This window comes from Melanerpes formicivorus, unplaced genomic scaffold (assembly GCF_026170545.1).
Source record: "Melanerpes formicivorus ecotype bairdi unplaced genomic scaffold, bMelFor1.0.p_v2 SCAF_51, whole genome shotgun sequence".
Taxonomy (NCBI): Eukaryota; Metazoa; Chordata; class Aves; order Piciformes; family Picidae; genus Melanerpes; species Melanerpes formicivorus.
Genome location: NW_027142403.1, coordinates 994238 through 1007040, shown reverse-complemented (window position 1 = coordinate 1007040; position 12803 = coordinate 994238). Strand labels below are relative to the sequence as shown.

At 46.0% G+C, this 12803-nt stretch overlaps 1 protein-coding gene across 2 annotated transcripts in view; it reads right to left on the bottom strand.

Moving 5' to 3' along the window:
• Positions 1-12803, bottom strand: part of LSAMP (limbic system associated membrane protein) — a 392022-nt gene that overhangs the window by 193717 nt on the left and 185502 nt on the right. For both annotated transcript variants that reach the window (XM_068160584.1, XM_068160585.1), the window contains exon 2: positions 12331-12563. In XM_068160584.1, the coding sequence (XP_068016685.1) occupies positions 12331-12563 (233 nt within the window). The remainder of the gene's footprint in view (positions 1-12330; positions 12564-12803) is intronic.

Below are 12803 nucleotides of genomic sequence, written 5' to 3'. Positions count from 1 at the left end.
AGCGAAGTGGGAGCTGGCCTCTTCTCTCAGGTAACAAATGATAGGACTCGAGGAAATGGCCTCAAGTTGCACCAGGGGAGGTTTAGATTGGATATTAGGAACAATTTCTTCACTAAAAGGGTCATCAATCACTACAACAGGCTACCCAGGTGGAATCACCATGTTTGGAGGTGTTTGAATGAGGTGTTTAGGGACGTGGTCTAACAGTTGTGCGCAGGGAGATGTTAGGTTATAGCTGGACTTGATGATCTTAAGGTCTTTTCCAGCCAGGGGATTTTCTGATCCTATGGTTTTAGAAATACTGTCTCTTTATTGCCTCTCCTGAAACACCTTAATAGACTAGAATAAACCTATCTATTTCTTTCTGTAATTAATTAATATTAACTATTAAAATTGAAAGCTTGGACATCAAGAAACAAATCTGCTTCTTTCTACAAGTCTCGATGTTGTTTTTCAACTGCTGGCCCAATTTAGGCTCATTTTACAATCTGTTCATAGCCAATTCCAAATTGACATGAAATCTTGGCTCCAGTGAAATAAAATTCCCTTTAATTTCAATGGAATCAAGATTGGAATCCAGGTTCTCATCCACTTGCACATGACTACAATAACTGCAGACAGTAACACAGCAGCCAAAAACACTGAACATGAGCTGGTGGGCCCCAGGAATCTGGAATTTTATCCCATCTGGAGTTTTGAGAATGGCAGATTTGCAGTCTTGAATCCACTGGCACTGGTGAAATAAAATAAACAGACAGAAAGGAACACACTGTTCCATGAACACTGGAATTGGCAAAGCATGGTTTACCATAGCCACATGTCCTAGAACCTGATGCTTCATTCCTTGGAAAACCTTCCATGCCTCTTGACCAGTTTCAGTCAAAGTGGCACCCACCAGCTGCCGTGTGTGTGGCTCCAAACTGACCTGCAATCACACAGCCTTCACTCCTCCCAATGGCAAAGGATGCAGGAGGTCCACTAGTGAGAATCTGAGGGGCAGAAGCTCTTGTAAATGCAAGTTTGGAGCAAACAAGTCTAGGTGAGAAGCATCATGGCAGGGAGGTTGGAGCAGGTGATCAGTACAGTCCCTTTTAACCTAAGCCCTTCTATGACTCTGTGAAGTTCACAGTAGGTGTGGGGGGTGCTGCAGTGAGCTGAGTAGACAACTGTTGAGAAGAAAGACAGGCAAACAGCATAACCATACAAATAAAAAGAAACAAACCCAAACACACCTTGCTGTTTACTCAGGAAACCAAGCTACACTTAAAGCCATGGTTGAGTAGTCATGAGGTGTTGGGTGATAGGTTGGATTTGATGATCTTTGAGGTCTTTTGCAGCCTTAGTGATTCTATGATTCTCCTCCCAGTATCTCTCGGGCTTGGGTATAATAAAAACTCAGCTGAGCAAACCACAAATCTGACTAACCTCAACCTGGCAGTATTTCTTTCAAATGGAAGGAAGAAAATAAAATGGACAGTAAAGCTACAGAGAAAGTTGATCTGAGAGGGAGAAATGTGGAGCATGATTAACCTTAGCTTTCATCCGTATTGTGAGTAGAAAGACAAGCTGATCTTAAAGTTCCTAGCAGAGATGAGCTATATATATTTTCTCATTATTTTGGGTTAGAAATCCAAAGCTTCAGATCAGATCTTTGTGAGAATTTTATATATTTTTTTTTTTCAAACACATTTTCAAACCACTAAGCAGTTACAGGCTCACTCTGTAAAACTAATAACATATTTATTCCTGGTGATATGAAGCACTCCATTTTCTGCAAAGGTATTTCAAGAGGATGTGGCAGGAAAAGTGTTCACTAACTGCTGAGGAGACCCTGGCCATTACAGACTCATATCACACAATCACAGAATCACCAAGGTTGGAAGAGACCTCAAAGATCATCAAGTCCAACCTGCCACCACAGACCCCATGACTGAACCATGGCACCAAGTGCCACGTCCAATCCCCTCTTGAACACCTCCAAGGATGGTGACTCCATCACCTCCCTGGGCAGCACATTCCAATGGCTAACAACTCTCTCTGTGAAGAACTGGGATTGTTTAGCCTGGAGAAGAGGAGGCTCAGGGGTGACCTCATTGCCCTCTACAACTACCTGAAGGGTGGTTGTAGCCAGGAAGGGGTTGGCCTCTTCTCCCAGGCAACCAGCACCAGAACAAGGGGACACAGTCTCAAGCTGCACCAGGGGAGGTTTAGACTCGAGGTGAGGAGGAAGTTCTTCACCGAGCGAGTCATTCGTCATTGGAACGGGTTGCTCAGGGAGGTGGTTGAGTCATCGACCCTGGAGGTGTTCAAGAGGAGATTGGACGTGGCACTTGGTGCCATGGTCTAGTCATGGGGTCTGTGTTGATAGGTTGGACTCGATCCTCGAGGTCCTTTCCAACCTAATTGATACTGTGATACTGTGTGATACTGTAACTTTCTCCTCACCTCGAGCCTAAATTTCCCCTGGCACAGCTTGAAACTGTGTCCTCTTGTTCTGGTGCTGGTTGCCTGGGAGAAGAGACCAACCCCCTCCTGGCTACAACCACCCTTGAGGCACTTGTAGACAGCAATAAGGTCTTACCTGAGCCTCCTCTTCTCCAGGCTAAACAGTCCCAGAACCCTCAGCCTCTTCTCATAGGGCTTGTGCTCGATATCACACCAGGTTGGAAGGGACCTCAAGGTTTTTTCCCTCTCCAGACTGAGAAACTGCAGTTCTCTCAGCTGCTCTTCCTAAGACTTGTTCTCCAGGCCTCTCACCAGCTTTGTTGCCTTTCTCTGGATGAACTCCAGCAACTCAATGCCTTTTTCATACTGTGATATTGTCCCAACTCCAGTGTCTTAGAGTCCCAGCTAAGATGTGGGACAGCAGATTGACCCAATCAGTCTAAGAAAACACGAGGCAAATGTTTTCACAGCAGTGGTCTGAATGAAGAATCTGCTGATCAGACAAAAATCCCACACAATCAGCTGTTACTTCTTTGAAAACACCACTCAAGCTAAGCTGATTTATATCAATATGGAGCTGGATTATCACATCAAGATCCTTTCTCCAAGCCATTGGAAAGCATTCCCTGTAGTTCATGCAGTACTTCTTTCTCCCAAATGAGTAAGCATTTTTTGAAGTATTCTGTTTTTGTCTTCTGCCTGCACCTGCAAAGCAAGCACCAAAATATTTCCAGAAAAGCCTCCTGATTTATGCACTAAGCAGTGCTGAGATCAAATCTATGTCACAGAGCCAAACCTTATGCTGCATAGTAACATTCCAGCCCTGCCTGGAGACAGGAAAACAGAAGTTAGGAGGTATCAGCACGCTACAGGGAAGCCATAAAAATGTAAGATGGGGAGCGGCAGGAAGTTTCTTGGTAACCTATGAACACCAGGTGCAGTTTCCTGCAATTTATGAGCTTGGGCAAAACAAACCAGTACAGGAAACCTAGAAAAATTGCCACAAATATTACTGTGTGCCTGAAATTCTGGAATTATTTTGCTGGTAGGAAATTACAGTCCATGGTAAACAGCGGAAGGGGGACAGCAAGATCTGCCATGCTTCAGTTCCCCAAGATGATTCCCTGCTCTCTCAGCTTATTTTCCCCATCAAACTGATCCACTGTCACTTCCTTCTGAGCACACTGGTCCTGTTTCTCCCAGTCTCTGCAGTGATCTGAATTTATCTCCCCCCCCTCCAATCTTTTCTTCTTCTCCCCCACCGCTCCCAGTAAAATGACTTTTTTCCTTCTTTCCAGAAAATTCATACTCCCTTGTTATCTCATTATTCTTTGCAACAGCATGCCAAATTCGCTGTCATTTTCCCAGTGGGGCTATGTCCTGAAAAAGACAAAGTGGTCTGTGCTCATTCTTACCTACTGCAGACTCCCTGGAATAGAAGCCGCTACAGCGCTAGCACTCAGAAAGATCCCTCCAAATTCTGGGCTCCGCGCCCACAAAGCAGGGAAGCAAACATCTCTCGGAGAACACCATCTGACTCCAACACCCTTACTGTCTGGCTAGCAAAGGAAAAATAGCTTCAGCTCTTTTCAAACCACTCTTCTGCCAGTGCTGGCCAAAGAGGTGAGAAGGCCGGGCATGACAGGGAAGGATGAACTCCCACCATGGCTCAAAACCAGCCACAAGCACTGACAGCTACCAGCCCTGTATTCTGGCAGGGAATAAAGCACAATGGAGAATAAAAGGGGTCTGGAAAGGCTAAAAGGGTGAACAACACCATATGGAGCGCTCACTCTGGACTCTTTTCTACAGGCACGAGGGAGGGATGCTGACATTTCTGCTGGTCAACTTGCCTGATGGATTTTGGATGGCTATTTTAGGATGAGCTGGACCGTGTCTGAGAAGGGCTTATTTCTCCTCACTAAAGACAATGGGAATCTGAGGTGATCCAGTCCAGTGCTAACATCTACATTTGGCTGGATGAACGCCACTCTGGCTCAGTGGCTGGTGACTAGCATAAGCTACATTTGCCTGGTATTTGATTTCAGGTTCCTCTAAAGCACATTCAGGTGCCTTGCTCCAGTTCTCTTCAGAAATCCTTCTCATAGTCTCAAAATACAAATCATCATTTTCCTAGTACCTGTCCTCGGCAAAGAGGGCAAGGGCTGAGCAGATGGCAAACTATGCCCTCCCTCCTTGACCCTAAGAGCCAGTTCTTACCAAGGGGCTCACTGGTAGAGCAGTTCCAACACAGAGGAAAAACAGCTGCCTTCAGGATCATAGAATCATTAAAGTTGGAAAAGTCCTCTGGGATCATCAGGCCCACCTATCAACCTAACACCACCATGCCTACTAAACCATGTCCTCAGATGCCATGCCTACATGTTTTCTGAACACATCCAGGGCTGGTGACTCCAACACATGTCTGGCCAACCTGTTCCAATGCTTGGGCACATTTTCAATAGAGAAATTGTTCCTAATATCCAGGCTAAACCTCCCCTGGTGCAACTCAAAGCCATTTCTTCACAGTATCACAGTATCACTTAGGTTGGAAAGGACCTCGAGGATCATCGAGTCCAACCTATCAACACAGACCCCATGACTAGACCATGGCACCAAGTGCCACGTCCAATCTCCCCTTGAACGCCTCCAGGGTCGATGACTCAACCACCTCCCTGGGCAACCCGTTCCAATGCTGAATGACTCGCTCGGTGAAGAACTTCCTCCTCACCTCGAGTCTAAACCTCCTCTGGCGCAGCTTGAGACTGTGTCCCCTTGTTCTGGTACTGGTTGCCTGGGAGAAGAGGCCAACCCCTTCCTGGCTACAACCACCCTTCAGGTAGTTGTTCTCATGCTATCACTAGTTACTTGACAGAAGAGACCAAACTTCACCTCACTCCAACCTCCTTTCAAGTAATTGTAGAGAACAACAAACTCTCCCCTCAACCTCCTCTTCTCCAGACTGAACAATGCCAGTTCCCTCAGCTGCTCAGACTTGTTCTCTAGACCCTTCACTGGCTTTGTGGAAGCTTTGTTCACCCAGCTTCCTGGGCAAAGGGTTTCTCTTTGCAGTGTTTCACCAGTCGCTCACAGAAAGTCATTTGAGAGGAGTGGACTGAGAAGTGGGCACAGCTGATCTACCACAGAGAGTTAACAACAAATATTCTCTGGTTAAATCCCAGCAACAACAACTACACCTTTAGAGCATTTTGAAACAATGAGTGGCCAGCCTAAGTATTTGCAAGCTTAGGAGCTCAAACAAAGGCAATGCATAATGGGGAAAGGCTACACCCTGTGGTTCTTTTCACAGGCTAATGCCCATCAGTTTGAAGGAAAACTGTAGGATTTGGCCTTCAGCTGCTATACATTTTAGCTTGAGTTTGTGATTATGTCTGGGCAGTAAACAAGAATTTCTCTTTGTGAAAATTTGCTGCTGACTTCTCCGAATTTGTTCTTGTTTTGCCAAGATGACAAAGCCGCTTTGATTTCATCCCCTCCGCTCCCCCCACGAAATAAACATTTTTGAGCAGTCAGTAGCTGGGAATTGCAAGGAATGTTAGTGAGCCTGCGGGAGTCCCAGGCCCTGAGGAAACATGTGAATGTGGATGCTAAATCACCATCAAGATACCTCAAAGAGCTGCAAATAACAGATCGTTATGTACATGGGATGGAGGCTGTAGCGGGTTCCTACCACAGCCCACTTTTGTACCCCGATCTCTTCAGTACTTTCATTAACCCTTTCGTGATGGAACAGAAAGGAGACACTTGACTTTTATTGATGACACCAAGTTGGGGTAGCTGCAAGTGCTTTGGAGTCCAGGATGATAAGTAAACTGAAGAAGTGGTCTCCATGGAGAAACTAACCAGATGGCTTCCAACAACAGCAAGCACAAAGCGCTATGCTCAGGAAAGGGGGGAAGCCAATTAATGCTCAAACACAGAAGTAGGGAATGAGCTGCAGACTGTGCTGCAGACCAGTAACAGAGGGTTAGAAACCAGCAGAGAGACTGAATAAACAAAAGCAGCGAGGTGTTCTTATGAAAAGACAAAGAGCAAATCTCATCTTATTCCAGGGTTATGTAAGTAAAGCCTGATATGCAAAATGCAGCTAGTATTTTGGCCTGCACCACTGAGTCCTAAGCTAGAGCCCTGGCTTTGGTTTTGAACAGCCCATTTAAGGAAGCATGTGTACAAATCAGACACCAGTGAGGTGCATGTGACACAAGCACTGGAAAATATGACCTGCAAGAAGTAGTGAGCCTGTTAAACGTGACTGGAGAGAGATCTGAAACACAGGGATTAATGGGCTTCTAGTAGATAAAAGGTAGTTTTGAGGAAGTGGAGAGGAAATTACCACTGTTTGTCTTGAAGGACAAGAAATAATTGGCAGCAAAATCTATTTGGATGATATGCTAGTTTAAGTTTTCCAAGCCCAAGGAGAGTGAAATAAGGAGCAGTGTGACCAAGAAGACCCAGTCTGGACAAAACCAGTGTGTCCAGCAGGAGCAGAGAAGTAGTCATGCCCCTGTACTCAGCCCTTATGAGGCCACAGATTGAGTTCAGGTCTGGGCACCACAGGATAAGAGAGACATTGAGGTCCTGGAGGGTGCCCAGAGAGCAGCAATGAGGTTGGTGACGGGGTTGGATGATGCATCATGCAAGGATCAGCTGAAGGAGCTGGGGCTGTTTAGTCTGGAGAAGAGAAGCCTGAGGGTAGGCCTTACTGCTCTCTACAACTACCTGAAAGGAGGTTGGAGTTAGCTGCTGGTCTCTTCCCTGAGCTAGCAATAGGAGGAGAACAAGTGGGCTTAAATTGTGCCAGGGGAGGTTTAGGTTGGGCATTAGGAACAATTTCTTTACTGAAGAGTGGTCAGGCATTGGAACAGGCTGCCCAGGGAGGCAGTGGAGTTGCCATCCCTGGAGGGGTTCAGGAAGTGTGTACATAGAATCATGTGGTACTTCAGGATGTAGTTTATTGGTCATGGTAGCTGGGTTACAGTTGGACTCAATGATCTTAAATGTCTTTTCCAACCTTAATGATTTTATGATTCTATGATGTCCAAACTGCCTCCAATCCACTCGACAAGCAGTGCTGCCCACCTGGGTCAGAAAGACAGAAGTGATGTCCACAGTTATACTCATTAAATTCTACTACAGTGAATGTCTACCTCTACCAGCAGAGTTTACTTTAAGTTTAAAAAGGAGGAAAGACTTTTGAAGAGGACTTTTCCTGCTTTTGCCCTGTCCACCACGTCATGACTGCTTTCCTTAAGTGTCATTTCATCACCCCCTTTTTGGAACTCTGCAAGATGCCCCAGCTGAGAGCAATCCTGTCAGTGGACATAAATTTAAGAGAGGGAAGAAGCACACTGAATAGGGTATCTATGCAGACACTGGTGGCTGACAAGGCACAACTGGCTCTTTCCTTGGCATGGGCACACGCACTACAGATGATGTCCCTCTCTCTGTGATACACTCCTGGAGCTCCAGTCAGCAGAGTTCCCTGAGCAGAGCTCACCCCCAAGAAAGTTGATGAGGGAGGAAAGGACCTCCTCCTACAATGCAACTCTGTTATCCTGCAGTGATTTAAATGCAGTGAATATTTGGGGTACACCAAACCCCATCTATTTCAGATGGCACTGTGGACACGGAAGGGGTCTTCTTTAGTTATGAGGGCTCCAGCACCGCTACAGCACGTGGCTACATGTTTGTCAGACTCTGACCTAGCTATCCCATTTGTTTCTAGGAGTAATGAAGGTTGTGTTTTCACAGTGGCTATACAGATGAGGGAGTTCAAATGGGGGAGATTAAGGACTTGACTTTGGTGTGGAGTGCAGTGAGGAACAGAAGTACCAGTGACAGCACTAACTGAGCAGAACTGGAAGCCTGAACACAGCCCTGAGGCAGCCTGTTACTTCCAGGGCATGAGCAGCTATCAGTGCAGGGTCTCTCATTGACAAACCCAGTGTTTGCAAAGCTCAGAAAGAGGCTCTAACCCTGGCTTATTTTGGTTTCCCTGATCTTGTTCAAAGGGAACCATATCAGCAATCTTCCTGCTAGATTACCATGCTGATCAGTTGATCACCATGTAATATAACATAATATAGAGAGAGGCTGAGGGAGTTGGGATTGTTCAGCCTAGAGAAGAGGAGGGAAGACCTTGGGAAGACCTTATTGCTGTCTACAACTACCTGAAGGGTGGCTGTAGCCAGGAGGGGGTTGGTCTCTTCTCCCAGGCAACCAGCACCAGAACAAGAGGACACAGTCTCAAGCCGTGCCAGGGGAAGTTTAGACTCGAGGTGAGGAGAAAGTTCTTCACTGAGAGAGTTGTTAGCCATTGGAATGTGCTGCCCAGGGAGGTATCATAGTATCACAGTATCACTAAGGTTGGAAGAGACCTCAAGGATCATCGAGTCCAACCTGTCACCACACACCTCATGACTAAACCACGGCACCAAGTGCCACGTCCAATCCCCTCTTGAACATCTCCAGGGATGGTGACTCCACCACCTCCCTGGGCAGCACATTCCGATGATGAACAACTTGCTCGGCGGTGCACTCGCTAGGTGGTGGAGTCACCATCCCTGGAGGTGTTCAAGAGGGGATTGGATGTGGCACTTGGTGCCATGGTTTAGTCATGAGGTGTTGGGTGACAGGTTGGACTCGATGATCCTTGAGGTCTCTTCCAACCTTGGTGATTATGATATGATATGATATGATATGATATGATATGATATGATATGATATGATATAATATAATCCAACCTTGGTGATTCTGTGCTAATATAATATAACCCAATATATTTAATATTTCAGGAGCTGTATTTTGCATTTTCTTTTCTTTCTCTCTCTTTTTTCCCCTCCTTTAAATACATCTGTTTTAACATTTGGGGTGCCCCGAGCTTCACGTAAACGACGGTTTTAAACTTCTGAGCACACACCCAGAAGGAATAAGCAAACTACTTTGAATAAATGAAACTAAAAAGCTTAGCGAGACTCAACACCCAACCTCCTTTCATTTGTCCTAGCAGCAGACTATTTTTCAGGCAGACAACCTGCAAATCTGAGGACAATAATCAATATGAGCAAATGATACTCGGAGCGGAAAGGGATTATTTGCTATCGTATATTATTTCCTAATGCATTAGTTTTATTAGTTAAGGTTATTTAAAATGAATTATTTATTAGTTTTAAACTAATAATAACACTGCTTAAAAGGATGAGTCTAACTCTTCCAAATGGTAAAGGATTTTTTCTGGGGGGGTGGTGGTGTTTCTTTTCATTTCTATTTTGCCTGGGTTTCTTTTACCAGACTAATAGAACAGAATAGAATAAACCAGGTTGGAAGAGACCTTCAAGATCATCGTGTCCAACCCATTAACCAATCCAGCCCACCTAAATAACTAACCCATGGCACCAAGCACACCATCAAGTCTCTTCCTAAACACCTCCAATGATGATGACTCCACCACCTCCCCAGGCAGTCCATTCCAATGGGCAATCACTCTCTCTGTATAGAACTTCTTCCTAACATCCAGCCTAAACCCCCCAGGTGCAGCCTGAGACTGTGTCCTCTTGTTCTGGTGCTGGCTGCCTGGGAGAAGAGATCAACATCTGCCTGTCTACAGTCTCCCTTCAGGTAGTTGTAGAGAGCAAAATTCAGCTGGAGAAAAATCCAAGCTATAGGTTTCACCTAACTACATGGATTACATGAGCTGAGGCTTTAAAAACCAAGCACAACATCACAATGGGTCTCTTTGCTAAACCTGTGGCAGGCATTAGAACAAAGATTATCCACAGATACTTTGTTTACAGACATCCAGAATTCAGGTCTGCCAAACTCTGAATGCTCACACTCTCAGAAAGGTGGCAGTAGCTCAGAGCTGGACACCCACACATTTAGGTGAAAGCTAAGCTTGAGAACTCAATTTTGCTGCCTAGGTCCATATCTAATAGGCACAAATAAAATTAATAATACATGTGCATGGCTCTAAAATTCATTTGTACCTATATTTTTCTTGACAGGTAAATGGAAAATGTATGCTGTGAGACTTTACCAGCAATAAACCACCTACAGCCAGTTAGTTATGCACTGTGACAGGGAGCAGTGAGGCCAGGTACACCTTCAGGGCTGGTGAATGCACTCCATGCTGGGCACACTCCAGCAAACACTCAGCCCAGCCCTGCAGAGCTGCTCTGCTTGCTGGTGTGTGCCACTCAGCACGCTGCTGAGACAAACAGAAGCCTTCTGCATCGCTACACTTGCACATCAAGCATCACCTCTGACCATCCAGCCAGACTTCACCTTGGAGATAAACACGTGGTACTAGTTAGCCCCTAGCTTGCCAAGTAATACCATGAAGAGCAAAGGTCCCTTCATGCATGCATTCATAGCCACAAACACTGGCTGGTGGAAATAGAATGTGCAGCTTTTGGGGTTACTAGACAAATCAGAAGCAATAAACTCCTGCCTGAATGATAGCACAGGAGCTGAACATATCAAACACATTCACATGTGCCTATCTAAGCTGCTCCATAAATATTTTAGATAAATAGGCAGATAGAGTGGCGTGAAGATTAAAAGCAAAACAAAGCAAAACTAAATAAACTTGCTTCTTTGGTATTCTGGTCTGGACAGTGTGGAACAAATAAACCCCATAACGCCTCTGCCAGTAACTGGCAGCCTCTTTAATGTGTTTACTTGCTGGAACGTGTCCAGAGAAGGGCAACAAAGTGGGTGAGGGGTTTGGAACACAAGCCCCATGAGGAGAGGCTGAGGGAGCTGGGGCTGCTTAGCCTGGAGAAGAGGAGGCTCAGGGGACACCTTATTGCTCTCTACAACTACCTGAAGGGAGGCTGTAGCCAGGAAGGGGTTGATCTCTTCTCCCAGGCAACCAGCACCAGAACAAGAGGACACAGTCTCAAGCTGCGCCAGGGGAGGTTTAGGCTGGAGGTTAGGAAGAAGTTCTATACAGAAGGAGTGATTGCCCATTGGAATGGGATGCCCTGGGAGGTGGCGGAGTCACCATCATTGGCGGTGTTCAGGAGGAGACTTGATAGGGTGCTTGGTGCCATGGTCTAGTTGATTAGATGGTGTTGGATGATGGGTTGGACACAATGGTCTTGAAGGTCTCTTTCAACCTGGTCTGGTCTGGTCTGGTCTGGTCTATTCTATTCTATTCTATTCTATTCTATTCTATTCTATTCTATTCTATTCTATATCATGAATGCAGGCAAACAGATAGGACAATGCTGGTTCAGATCACCAAGTTTCCAGTTCCCTGTAACACACACACACAGAAGGAGGGTGGCTAAAAAAGTAGAGGGCAACATAAGGTATGTGGCAGCCACCTCAGCCACACGCTTACCAACGGTGTGCTCTGTAAACCAATGACCCAGCACAGCAAAACGCCCAGGGAAATTCAGACCCCAGCCTTGCAAAGAGTTGACAGTGGAAGGCCAAAGAACACAGCACAGTAGTTTGTTGACACAGGAAAAAAATGAAAGGAAATCTGAGGAAGGAGGAGGTGAAGAAACCAGAGAGCTGTCTGGGAAGAGACAAGGCAATCTCGGTGTTCTGACGAGTGTCATGAAAAAATGCTCTCCTCTCAGTGCCAGAACAACTTAGAGCCAGGAGCCAGGTTTGCATTACACTGGAATATGTCTTGGCATCACTGTTGTCCCCTGCTCTGTCACCACTTTCAAAATGACAGACTAACAGCAGAGTAAAGCCATGCCATGCCACAGTGGAAGAGGACAATCCTGCTGGCTCCTATTGTAAATGTAAGGGATGCAAAGGCTGCTGACCCTGGGGTTTCCCGTAGGAAGATACACACCTCCCTACCCACTGTGTCTCTTTGCTGTCTTCTCAGGCAAGCTGCTTACCTTGCACAATCAAGTAAACCTGGGAAGTCTTGGGGTGATGCTGTGTCTGCACCGAACACGTATAGGAGCCCTCGTCGTAGACATCCACTTTCTGGATCCGCAGGCTGTATTCCAGGGGGTTTCTCTTCTCCAGCTCTACTCGAGGGTCCAGAGACCACTTGTCCTCTCCAGCAAAAATGATGCCAGAACGGTTTAACCAGGCCACCTTGGAGCTTCTGTCCTCTACATAACACCTGCAGGTAATGAGAAAAATGAGAGGAAGATTAAGAACCCAGCACCTCCATTTCGTCCCTTCCCTTCACTATGGTCAGCAGCTCCCCAGCATGCTCCTGCCTTGCCAGTGAAACATAGAATAGAATCACAGAATCAACAAGGGTGGAAAAGACCTCAAAGATCATCAAGTCCAACCTGTCCCCCAACACCTCATGACTACCAAACCATGGCACCAAGTGCCACATCCAATCCCCTCTGGA